The following is a 13,135-nucleotide window of genomic DNA, read 5'->3' on the forward strand; positions in this document are numbered from 1 at the left end:
AAGTAAAAGATAAGACTTGAATATTAGCACAGAGATAATCTGCTAAACTTTTACTGCCCAAGCCTTGCAGCTGACAGCAGGAAACTCTTTTTCATACCTGCAGTCAGGAGGAAAGCACCCATCCTGCAGCTGCCATTTAGTCTGGTGAGACCCTATTTGCCAGGCAAAGTAGCTCTATTTCAGCAATGAAAGAAAGTAACTTTTGACTTCAGGTAACATAGGCTTAGCTTAGCTGGAAGCAATTCTGGTGATTTTAGCAGGAAAGGTTACTGCTTCATTTATAAGTGCAGAGCACTCTCCCAAGTGGCATCCTGATCTTCCCTCTGTCCCAACACTGCTGCTCAAGAGAAGGATTTTTGCTCTATTTCAATCAGAGGTATTTCCTTGAGTCCTCCAAGTCTACTTCAATTGTTGAGGGAAAAGACTTTTTAAAGTAGTCTTGTATGCCAGTCCATATTCAATAGAAATTATAGAGAACATTCAAAAGGGAAAACCCTTCTAGAGCTGCACTCCAAAGAGTCTAATGACAAATCAGAGGAACTGCAGATTAACTGACTGAAACTAGCAAGGTAGGGGTGAAATCTAATTTACAAGCAGAAAAAAACATAATCTATGACAATTTATACCTACTACTCTCATTAAGAAAATGGAAGAGAGAGTCTGACTTGGAGGCAATCAGGTAGGGGATGGACCTACAGAAGAAAAACCAGCAGGGCTTTGCAAACCCCAGGACTGCTGTAAAAATGAGAGCCCTAAGAAGGATGAGTGCCTGTGGACTAATTGAGAGAAACCCAATCTAAAATTGAAGAGACTCGGTTTGTCTGCCATTTCCTTGCAATTTTCTTTTGCTGCTTTTCACCACATAACTTTCTTTCATGCTTCAAAGGTCCACAGGAGGCAAAGTACTGCAAAGCAACAGCAGAAGATGGATACCCAGTTCATTCAATCAGCAAAGAATACCAATAGACCTGGGAATGTCCATCTCAGAACAATTCTTCTAACTCAGCCTGTCTTTATGACTTGTCAACTGCTTTATATCTTGAGATTAGTAAAAAAATTACTTTTAATATGTCATTCTCTATGTATTTTCTGATTTCTCAAAGAAACACATAATCAAAGACTGCTACAGTGCAATTAATTTAACTTGCCTTCTTCACTAAGAGTTGCTCAACAAAACCAGTAAAACCAGACTGCTTGGGCCAATTGTGGCTGGAATTGAGGCTGGGAGGTCCCAAGACAAGACATACCTCCTACATGGAGTGGGATTACCCAAGAACCCCCCTCACAGACATGCACATCACTGAAACTGCTTTCATGAATGAGCTGGGGCATTACAACCTGGCAGCATGAGCAGAGAGTCACAGATCCTACCTAGCCCACCTGTTCCTCATCCAGAATCAAGAGATTTGTACTGACACAAGTGGCTGTGAAATTGTTTGGTGAACTCAGAGAACTCACTGCTCCTTGTCAAAAAAGCCATCAAAAACTACAAGAATAATCAAGCAACGCATCAGCGACCAAACTCCTGAGTTAAACTTAATTTTAGTAGTCCATACCAATGGGTGACTTTATCTCTTGAACCCCCTGGAGTGATTTATTTCAATGCTATCAACACAAGAAAAGGAAAATGATCCTAAAGGGTGTCAATCCCAGCTTATGGAGTAGCATAACCAGGGTGCTGCTATTACAGAACTGGGTCACAGCTTGTCACTGGGTAGGAAGTCATTATGGATCTGCACACAAATGTGCCCACACCAGCAGGGAAAGCTGAAGTACAAAATTAATTAATAACATTAATTTTGCTCTATGAGCTCATGAAGCCCGAAGAATAATCTGTTTTATTTAAAACAGCTGGGTAGAGGGACTAACTCTGCTCTCCCATCATCTTGGTGCAGTCTCCAACACAGCACAGCCACCAAGGATGATAGTTCAGGACTGTGCTCTGCCTGTTCAAAGCAAAACTTATCAAATCCAAGATACATGTGAAAACCCATATGGCTGAACACACATTCCCACAAAACTGCTGCCCAGCAATATTTTTCCCTGCTTATGTACAGCAAAGAGGGAAAGTTACATTATAAAATGGGGTGAGATCCACTTGTTCAAGGATTCAGATAATGCAAACAGTATCTTGAATTATTCCTAACATTTTACATCCCATATTACTTTGGAACAAGGAAGAAGGGAGCAGTTGAACAGTAAGGATTAAACTCCCTGCTATTTCCCCAGTTCCTGAAGACAATTACCATTTGGCTGACGTGAGCTGCATTTCAATGGGCTTGTCCCTTTGTAACATCTTCACAAAAATCTGTGGTAACAATTCTCCATCAACAGACACTGCAAAAAGAGAGAGCCCAAAGTCATTCTCATTGAGCCAGGCAAAGAGTGAGTGTCAAACCAGCAGCAGCAGCACTGCACTCACCATTGACCAGAGTCATGGATACCTGGGGGTTCTCAAAGGCTAGAACTGAGAAGCATTTCAATGCCTGCATTCGGACCTGTGTAAAAACATAATAATATGAAACATCAACTCTGACTTCAAAGCAAAACTGGGCTACACTGCTGGATAGGCTTGTAGAAAACAATGCTGTATTATCAACAAGAAATTGAGATGAAGAACCATGGGCAGATGGAAACATCTAACTCACACCCTGACTTCTGTCATCTCCCTGTTGGAGCTATCTTTCTGTAGGGTATGTTGTAAACTCTCAAGAAAACCAGCAAGGTTAAAACTTGGGAACTAAACAGGAACTACTGGTCTTCTTTGTAATGCCTCACAAATGTGTAAAAAACAACAGAAGAATAGAAGAATACTATATAACAATGGTACTTTTACTTTTCAGGACTCATAAGTACATTAGAGAACCAGAAATATGAACCCTTGAGATTTCTATTTCAGAATCCTTCGAAGGTGGGCTTACTGAAATGTCTGAAGAGAACCATCCAACTGCAATGATTCCAGATTAATCTTAGAACAAATGTACACCCTAAGTTTTACTGCCATTACACAGCCTCAGGTAGCACCTGGATGAAAAAGATGGACAAATTTCTTCATCTTGGCTCCTCCTTCTTCAGTCCAAAGTTTTGATTTAATTAATGTTTCATGGCTGCCTAGTTCATGAAATCTTTATAACTTCTTTTTTGTCACAGGGAAGATAACCATTATCACCTTCCCAGATCACAGAACCTAGATTAGTTCAGGTATTAGTCTTTGACTTGCCCTTATACAGCTGCACGTATTTAAACTGTGTTCCTGTCTTCACAAGTGGAAGGACCAAGAAGAGCTGACCCCTCCTGGCCACCAAGTTACAGGTAAAGTGTGATGTCCTCTGAGGTGATGGTCCAGGATGGACTTCCAAAACACAACAGAGAAGAGAGCAGAGACTCAGGAATTCAGGGAGCACAACACACAGGCAGCTGCTGGCCCCCACACATTGCACACCCATCTATTTTTACAGGTAGGACTCCCTTTTCAGGACAGACCACACTTGCTTCTCTTCAGCTTAACTTCTTGTTCTCATTTATTGTTCAACAAATTAGACCACTTGGGTTTTCAAGTGCCTGTTCCTCTTTGGAGCAATGCTAGGCAGCCCTGTTTTCATTACTGCTGCTTTAACTTTACAGTACAATAGCTGTGGTTTTGACAGAATATGGCAAGTAAAAGCAACTGTTATTCTACAAATACACATCATACCTGTTTATAGCTTTGGTTCACAGCACAGACATGGTTTTTATAATCTCCATTTGAATTCTTTTCATAAACACATGTTACACAGGGTAGATGAAATGTCTTACTTTGTAGGAGGTGGAGACCAACAGATGTGCAATGTTCTGAACAGCTCCATGGTTAAATAAGATTGTCTGGTGATCTGGACCCTTCAAAGGAAACATAACACAGGGTTTTTAAAACATGCAAGAGATTTCCACTGTCTGCAATTTATTGTTAAATATTTAAGATACATTTCCTAACATTTACTTTGTAATCAGCTGGCATAGCAATTTTATTTTTTTATATATAAACAACTTCAATTTATATTTTTATAGCATTTGTTCTTTTATGGTAATCATTTCCACTCTCTCCTTCAATAGGCAATGACATTAGCTCACACAAATGAAGAAACATGGATAGAGAACTTCTGTTTCTACTCCTCCTACTGGAAACAACTGAAAGCTCCTGATTTTCTCTACAAATCACATAAAAGATCAGCAGTCACTAATGTCTTCCTCACTGTTAAAATTAAGCATTTTTAACAATTCTAACTGCAGAAGGGAAGGGGTTTCTCCTAAACTGGTTCCAGACAGAGTGACAGTTCCGTGAGAAGAAATTCACATTTTCCTCCAATTTTTTATTATTTATTGTTTTAGTTTCAAGCAGGTTTGGCCATAAATCCAGCCAGCCATCACCTATTACTGACTTCAAGATCTAAGTTGGTAATGGCTGATATGTCAGTATTTTTTCCAAAACAGCCTTTGGAATTAAACACAAATACTAAATTTTGCAGGAGAAAAGTCTAAGAACTTCTGTAGCATGACAAGGCTTGCTAAGGTTGAAAAAACAACATGAAATATCAATACTTGCTGCCCTCAGCAGTCTCTTGCCAAAGCTGGTATTTGATTTGCAAACCTCTCTTTAAAAGTAGGCTCATAGCTCTGGTCATCTCTGCATTAAGCACAGGCTATGCAAATTTAAATTCAGCTTATAGGATGCCACAGCATTTATCATCTCTCCATGCATTTCCTTGACTAATCTGCAATGAAGAAAGTCTTTTCACTCCCTAATCTCTAGTTCAAACCTGGCTGAGTTAATGGCACCTCTTACACCCTTGTAGGCATCAGTGACACATTATCTTCAAATCTGAGATACAGCTGAAATCAGATTCCTCTCACAGTCAAAAGAACATTTTTAGAGTATCTCTTACCTCTAAGAAAAAAAGCATAAAATTACTTTCAGATGTAACATATCTGGTGCTTTAAGAGATGCTTCAGCTGCTACTGCCACCAAGAGCTTTCTACCAAAAAATGCAATTAAAACAGCATGGTTGAAGGAGGAAAACCACTTACATTGGCACACAGAAGTGGCTGAGGCAATGAGTTAAAGCCGCAGCTATGCCAGTGGTGGAGCTGAAGAACAGATATTGAAATATGTGAAAAAATGAGTGAGTTTAAAGTAGAAGAAATCATACTGCCCTAGATTTAGTAATTCCCAAGTATTAGTGACTCCTCCATGGGATGCAGGTGGCAGATTCTGTGCAAGCAGGACAGATACCTGTACAGAGGTGACACCTGGGTGTATCTGAGTTGCACAAGTGGAAATATTTTGTCTGTACACACTGTGTTTGCACCAACCAGCACAACCAGGGAAGCACTAACCCATAAAGAGGGACAGCTGCAAATATAAAGGTGAAAACTTGAGGATATGATGAAGCACTTCCAAGCAGTTCAAGCCCCAGTTTAACAGCAAGGCTGCCTGGTTTTGTTCCACCTTGGGCACAGTGAGAGTTCCACTCCTCTGACAGTGACCTTGTTCTCCAAATACGAATGACTGACATATTTCAGGAATAAACATCACTTCTTGCACAATTTTCCATCACGAAATGCCAATTTTCAAGGAAACATTAGGGTACCACAATGTAACAGCTCATTCCACAATGACAAGCAGGTACCTAAGTGCCTTTGTCCCTTGAGGCAGGGATCCAGCAGCAGCCTAAGGTCACCCAACAAAAGAAGGCCTGGAGAAAGCTGCCTTGATTACAGGCTTTATCCTGGATCCTTCCTAAAACAAATTCTACCTGCTCACACCACTTGCTCTAAAAACAGATGAACTGAGACAGAGAGACTCTTTAAAAGTAAATTTTGACTTCCATTTTCACATCCCAGGTACATCAGCCTGATTTCAGTTTACTTATTTGCTTCTATGTTGATAGAATCCTGGCTCTGTATGTTAAGAACTGCATCTGCTCCCCTGTAAATCAACTCTTCCTTGCTCAGGATGGCTCTTCTCCAGGGCAAGGCTCCCCTGCCATTGATTTTAACTCTGAATGTGCAGGGAGAAGCAGCAAAAGAGAGCAGCAAAAGCAGAAACCAGTAGCAATATGCTAGGAACACAAATGATGGATTTCCTAGCTCTAGAGAACTGGTCTGAACTTTTCCAGGGAAATGGAAGAGGGCAAGGCAGAAACCTGAGAAACCAACAAAAATGCTGGAAAGGCAGAGAAAGAAATGGCTACAGATGTGAGCTGAGAACAGTGCAGGGACAAGGAGGGCAGGAGCTGTGATAAGTCACTGTTAGTTCAATTAATACATCTACTAAGAGGAGGAAAAAGAGAAATAAAAGCATCAATGCCTCTTAGAACATATGCTAAGCCTTACCTAAATACAAAGGTTTATTTATAGTAACTTATTGCTTCAGGGAAAAAAGTAAGAAAGGTTCTCTCTCTCAAGGCCCTTTGGAGGAAGATGGAGTCTCCATTTAAAATGCAGTAAATACTGAAACTTTCAGTATATATATATTTTTTTGTTTGTTTATAATTATAAGAATGTACTTTGCCTATTCATTGAAGTGAGAAAATCCCCTGCAAATGTGTCTTCATTGTATTAGGTGCATTTTGCTCTGTCTGAAAATACAATCACTGACATTATAAACCTGAAACCCCAAAACTAAACAAAACAGAAGGAAGGGGACATTTCAGATTTTTGCTGAACAGCTGCATTTGCTTGAGCAAGAGAATGAGTTCTTGATCAATTTAACATTTGTGATGATCTGTTTACTCAACCTCAAATATTTTTCTTTGTTATGCAGCTGTTTATTCTGCAAATGCAACCATTTCCTCACACTCATACCCATTACCCTGTCTTTCTTGTGCAGCCTGGTTTCTCTCTGTTTACACAGCCAGTAACTTCTTTCCAAAAACCTGATTTTTTCCAGACATTGACTCTAAAATTTGAGAGAGATTTGAGGTTGGAGGAGACATTCAAAATGGAATGGTGAGTTCAGAAGACCTTCCTCACTTGTGAAGTGACTGTGCATTTGCACTGTAAACAACATTTCAGAAATGCAAGCCACCAGGAATTGCTGGAGCTGCAAGGAAATAACTCCTTTGGAAAAAGATGACAATAACTGTTTTCTGTTCTCTCTCAGCCAACAGGGTTTATATTCCCAGAGCCAACCCCTGATTGTATAAACCAACTCTTTTACCATCCCATAATTAGGCCCAGGTTATTTTTCTTGTAGGCCAACATGGCCTCATTTTTCACCTGTTCAAGCTCCTCAGCCTGTTAAGGAGACTTTCAAGGGCCACTTAAACAGGAGGTGCCTCACTGCTCCATTTTTGTTCCCTCAATGCCAAAGTTTTTCCCCACTATTAGGTATATATGTAAACTTCCATGGTCCAGTGTAGGATTTTGTCTTTATGTTTTCTTTAAAGAGTTCCCTAAATATTAGCAGCTGAGTTCTATCTTTATATCCCACTAAGTGGAGAGTTTTCAGTTCTCAGCTTCACTTAGCAGAAGAAATGCAAAGGGAAGAGTGTACATAAATAACAGTCAAGGCAGAAGAACACAGATACTCAACAAAGGAACAATTCACAGTTCCAGAGGACTCATTTTAAGTGATAAGGTAGAAAGATATTTTTCAAGGTAAATACTTATAAATCCATAAACTTAGGAACTTTCTCCTTTGTTAGTACACAATCTGTGATTCTTTAGTTTTAAACTGTTACTAAAAGGGAAAGATGCTGTGAAAAGCTCATTTCCTACCCTGAATTATTTTGATACAGTTATTGCATAACTCACTGGTACATTAACTCCCAAAAAACTGCAACAATAAAAATCAGTGGAGATACTTCGAGTGGGGGAAGGGAAAGACAAAGCTATGTTTGGGGTGGGGCTGCAGCTGGTTTTCAATCAGTTTTCTCATATCAACAGAATTGCATTACATAGCAGGAATGAACCTGTATCTGGATGAACCTGTAAGTGATAGAGCTAAGCTGAGAACAGCATTTCTTCTCCTCTCAACCAACAGCACCTCTTAGAGAACAATCTCTGTGTTTAAAACAGGTGAAAGCAGCTGCACAACCTCTGCAAAGAGATGCTCACACTATCCTCAGACTTTCAGAGGAAAACCAGAAGTGTTCCAAGATTTATAGTGTTTAAAGTGAAGACTGATGCTTGCCCAGACTGTTGGCTTTGTTTAGCAGCCAAAGCCTATAAACCCCCCAGATTTGCATATTTTTTTGTACTGCAGAGCAGCAGCTATTGACCCAAATAAATCTGTACCAAATACAGAGCAGTACCAGTTCAGTCATTACTGGCTCAAAATTCCTGCCACAAAAGGCAGCACACATACAGTTCTTAGAGGCCAGAAATACAAGTTGCATGGAGAACATGAATTGTCTTTCTTACTTTGCAGCAGTGGGAGAAGATCTGACATATGTATTCTTGTGTGTATCGAGACCTACTGAGCAGTGCCATGAGGTGGGAGATAACTGTAGCATCCTGCAAACAAGGGAGAAAAAAAAGAGTGTTAACACTGGATTTCAGCACAGCTTCTTTGCAGTTTGTTACTTAAAGTAGCACTCCTGATTCTGCACTCAGTGTTCTTCCTTCCACCAAAACTTTTATGGATACAGAGCAAGACCATTAAAAGCAGTTGATTAAAAGCTGAAGGCAGGAGTGACAGCTCTGAGCCAAATCCCCATGGAAAATAAATAAAAGGTCAGTGCAATTGGAATAAATAGGAATAACAGGAATAAAACTTCTGCAATTTGCCTCCAAAATATTTGAGACAAAACCAATAAAAGAATGGGGGGGGAAGCATTCCAAAATCAAACATGGCCACTGACAGGGATTAGCCCAGGAGTTGTCTTAGTGCTCTCTTCCCACCAGTGTGGCTGACTCAGCTCTTCTCCCAGCTCTGAGTCCAGGGGAGCAGGGAGGGAACACTAAAATGTGCCCATCGTGGACAGGGCACAGTCCCCTGGAACTGGTTCATGGGCAGTCATCATGTCCTTTGTCTTGCAGTCAAACACACACACTATAGACACTGCCAGTGTGTGTGACACTGGTGACAGAGAATCCCAAATAAATCAGCAAAAGAAAACCTTTATACTTCAGTGGGAGGTTCCCTTAGCCAAGGCAGGGGGTTGGAATGAGAATATCTTTAAAGTCCCTTGCAACTGAAAATTTTCCTTGATTCTGTGGCAAGTTCTCTTCTGCAAACATATCCAGTCACTTATCTCTGTGGTGAGGTTCAAAACCATAATGTTCAAAAGCTTTTGCTTACTTTTGCCAGTACATTTTAGTGGCAGGAACTATGGTGATATTAAAAGAAACAATGGGTATTTTAGCTTGGAAAGGGATAAACTAAATTACTTCCATGAGATAAAGGGAGCTGAGCAAAGGGAAAGATTGAATGACCCTTCCTTTCCAAAACACATGTGCTATATTGGCCCCAAAAATCTAAGACTCTGTTTTATCTGCACAATGATGAATTAACAACTCTCTGATTTAGAGAGAGGTGAATTGAAATTAGTGCAAAACCTTCCTGCACCTCAGCTCCTATGAGAGCACTGAAAGCAGCACCAGCCTGACTGTTCAGTGACTGTATCTTCACACAGACACCCTGGTTATGAGAAGTTTTACTTTCCAACTACCTGGGAAATTTCCCACCACGTTTTTTAATATTGTCAAAATAAACATGTGTCAGTCTCCCCTATTTGCAAAAATATTTGAGATTATACAAAGCTTTGCAGTATTTATTTAATATTTTTTACTTATGTATATACACAATTATCATACTTATTTTAGGAAGCTTTGCTGCTGACAATCCAGCCCTCCTATTCTCTACAGAAAACAATAGGACAAGAGAGCCAAGAAACACACTGAGCATAAACTCATTTCTACTGCTTGTTTCTCACCAACTGGAAAGGATCAACATGCAACAGCCTCATTTGGCATCTCAGCATTCTACAGAGAGAAAGTCATTTATAAATTACTTTCTCCCAGGTACACCAGCCATATATCCATGGTCATTTCATGCTTATATAGGAAGACCAAGGGACTCCCATTTCAAGCAACATTTTCAGGGTTTAGCCAACAGCAGCTCCATCTGATCTGCCTTTACACAGAGCCCAGAACCCAAAGGCCAGCAAGGGACTGGTTTGCTTGCAGTGCAATAGAGGAGATTCAATCCCAGAATGGGTGAGGCTGGAAGAGCCCAGCAGTGACCTGGTCCCACCTCCCTGCTCCAGCAGGGCCATCCCAGAGCACAGGGCACAGCACTCCAGACTGGAATAGCTCCAGTGAGGGAGACCCCACACCCTCTTCTGGGCTGCCTGCTCCCAATTTCCCTGAGTGAAAGCAACACCAACTGACAACACACCCAGGATTCCTCTGTCTTCTGATGCATTTGACCCATTAAAACAGATTCTTGTCCTTTTCTGCAGATCTTCAGCAGCTGAAGGCATCAAGCCCCATCAGTGTACAACACAACATCACAATCAGTGCTAAGAGGCTGCTCAGGTACAAAGTTCCCCTGAGAAACGACCATCAAGAAGCCAGGAGGAAAGGGAAAAGAGAAGAAAGACACACCAGGATTCACAGGCAGAAATGCTTTAAAAAGGAGCTTCAAATTGTAAGATGCAAGACCTGAAATCTCCTGCAGGGAAATCCCTGACTATGAAACCTGCATTATTTCAAAGGATTCAAACTGCAACTATTAAAGCAGCACATCTTTGAATAAAATAATTATTCAGTTAAACTTTTTTAATCCACACAGATGAATGGGTAACATCTCTCCATCTGTATCTAACACCAGGGAAGAAACCAACAAACACTTATTTCACATCCTCACCAGTGACATCCTTGTGCAATGGTCCATTTCATCTAAAAATCCAACAGCATTGATCACAGGAGCATTGACCACAGGAGCATTCCAGCTGCAGTTTATAGATTGGAGATTTTTGGTAAAGATCTAAGTGGACAGAAATTGAGCCTCAAACTGCTGGGAAGCTCTACATAGAGGTACAGAAATGGGAATGAAATGGCACGTGGTGTTTTGTGTTTTACTGACCAGTGTGGCACCATGACCCAGTGGTGAATTCCTGGATAGGAGGATTTTTGTATTGGGTTATGAAAACCCTTTTCATGCAGCATTTATGAGACAAGGCTGTTCTGCCACCAAACACTGTGGCAGGGTACTTGTGGTGCCACTGTCACCCCAACAATGTCACTGCACATATGATATAAGAGTTAATGAATCCTTGCAAACAACACAGTGACAGTCCCCTGAAATTCTGCCAATACACAAAAATGTATATTATTAGATATTCTGGACTATACATTTAAGAAGCAATTCTTTATAGACATTTTTTATACACCTTCTCATTATGTTCCATCAAATCTGAAGTGTTGTGAGTATGAAAAGGTTAAAAACTCTTGGAAAATTCCAAGAGGGCTTCCTTAATGTATTTTTAAGAAAACTGTTAATTCTACTCTACAATTTTGCTAAAATATCCAACTTGTAAAATAATTTTGGCATGTTGATCAGAAAAGAACCTAGAAAGAACTAAGGGATGTGTGGACATAAGTGACTTCCAACTAAATGCAAACAGTGATTAGGTGTCAATGTGAGGCTACATAATTCCACTTTTAGTCAGTATTGGTATCTAAGTAACAAAGGCTCTTCCTAGCAACCCTAGTGAGACTGAGTCTACACTCAAACTATAGTTAAATACTGATAAAATACTGTCTCCTAACAAAGTAGTTCCAGGCAACTTAGGACAAATACCTCTATATCATATATATTGTAACAAAATTATTGTCCATACAAACAGAACTCAGAGAAATAACAGTTACATCTACCTGCTGGGATCCCAATACCTAATTTCTTCATATTCCTTTCTAACACAAATTTTGTAAAGACCTATTCTTAAAACATTTCTTTTTAATTGAGGGTTGCTCTTCTTTTCCCCCAAGTCAGAGAACTGAAATACTTCTATCCACCCAAATAACTTGAAATCAAGCTCTATAAACTAGAATTGCTTCTTTTACAACTCTCATTTTTAGGAAGCAGTTTGGACTGGAGAACATTCAGCCTTGCTCCTGGCTCAGCCACTACAAACAGCCAGAAGGAAAGAAGGAATAAGGCATGAGAGGCTGACCCAGATTCTTCCCTTAGGAACTGTGGATCACTGAGCTGTGGTGGAGCACGTGCACACTTGGCAGTGCAGGCTCATTGCTCATTAAACACCTGGTTATTAATCACTGTAAGATATCCTGATCCTCTCAGGTGTGCCTCCTCCCTTTACCAAGCCTGGCCAATACCAGGTGACGTCAGGTTTTTCATCCCAAACCTGCCCAGGAAGCAGGAATGCCTTTCACTCATCATTTCTTAAGACTGAGACTTCTCAAACTGATTCCTCACTGTCTCTACAGGACAGAGTCTCATCCTGCTGCAGTGCCTTCACTCTCCAAACTCCTGTAAGGACAGGATTCCCAGCAGGGAATGCACCTCCTCCTGCAAGGCCAGCACAGCAGCCACAGACAGCAAGCCCCCACTGGAATTGTATCTGGGTCCCACTGAGGAAGGAAAATAGAATCACAACTGAGAACATCTGCCAGGAAACATGCAGAATGCTTTCATGGGCTGGAAACATTTTCTGCCAGTCCTTTGTTATCAATAAGGTATCAGGAGTTGAAGTAACAGGAACTCAGTCAAACTGGATTTACCTTAGTGCTTCCATCTACTCAGCAAGCCAAAACACCCAGCTATGGTGAACTGGCTGGTTTGCATGCACAATAATCTTGGAATTTAAAGAAGTCTGAACACATGTCTGCACCTCAACAGATCTCTCCCCCTGAACTCCATGTCATTCCTCATTTCCAAGTGCAGCATGGTCACTAAATGGGTCTCAGCACCAAAGCCTGCACCCTGCCTGTGCAGGAAGCCTCCATTAACAAGGGTCCCTCTGGCACAGCAGGTCTGGATATAACTTGGTGTCACAGCTCAGCATCAGACCCTAAAACCCTGCCCTTTCTGAGAGCTCAGTGTCCATCCAGCTCAATGGATGGATCTGCACATTTTCTCAGTACAAACGCTAAGTTTCTATAGGAAACTGCCCAAATGTTTCCAACTCTC

General features: G+C 40.8%; 1 protein-coding gene across 4 annotated transcripts in view; it reads right to left on the reverse strand.

Moving 5' to 3' along the window:
* Positions 1 to 13,135, reverse strand: part of ARMC8 (armadillo repeat containing 8) — a 62,908-nt gene that overhangs the window by 20,910 nt on the left and 28,863 nt on the right. For 3 of the 4 annotated variants that reach the window (XM_036388859.2, XM_036388857.2, XM_036388860.2), the window contains 5 exons: positions 8,401 to 8,493; positions 5,062 to 5,121; positions 3,796 to 3,876; positions 2,423 to 2,498; positions 2,247 to 2,337 (listed from right to left, as the gene is read on the reverse strand). In XM_036388859.2, coding sequence (XP_036244752.1) covers positions 2,247 to 2,337; positions 2,423 to 2,498; positions 3,796 to 3,876; positions 5,062 to 5,121; positions 8,401 to 8,493 — 401 coding nt within the window. The remainder of the gene's footprint in view (positions 1 to 2,246; positions 2,338 to 2,422; positions 2,499 to 3,795; positions 3,877 to 5,061; positions 5,122 to 8,400; positions 8,494 to 13,135) is intronic. The other variant, XM_036388858.2, reaches the window with a different exon arrangement.

This window comes from Molothrus ater, chromosome 10 (genome assembly GCF_012460135.2).
Source record: "Molothrus ater isolate BHLD 08-10-18 breed brown headed cowbird chromosome 10, BPBGC_Mater_1.1, whole genome shotgun sequence".
NCBI classification, from domain to species: domain Eukaryota; kingdom Metazoa; phylum Chordata; class Aves; order Passeriformes; family Icteridae; genus Molothrus; species Molothrus ater.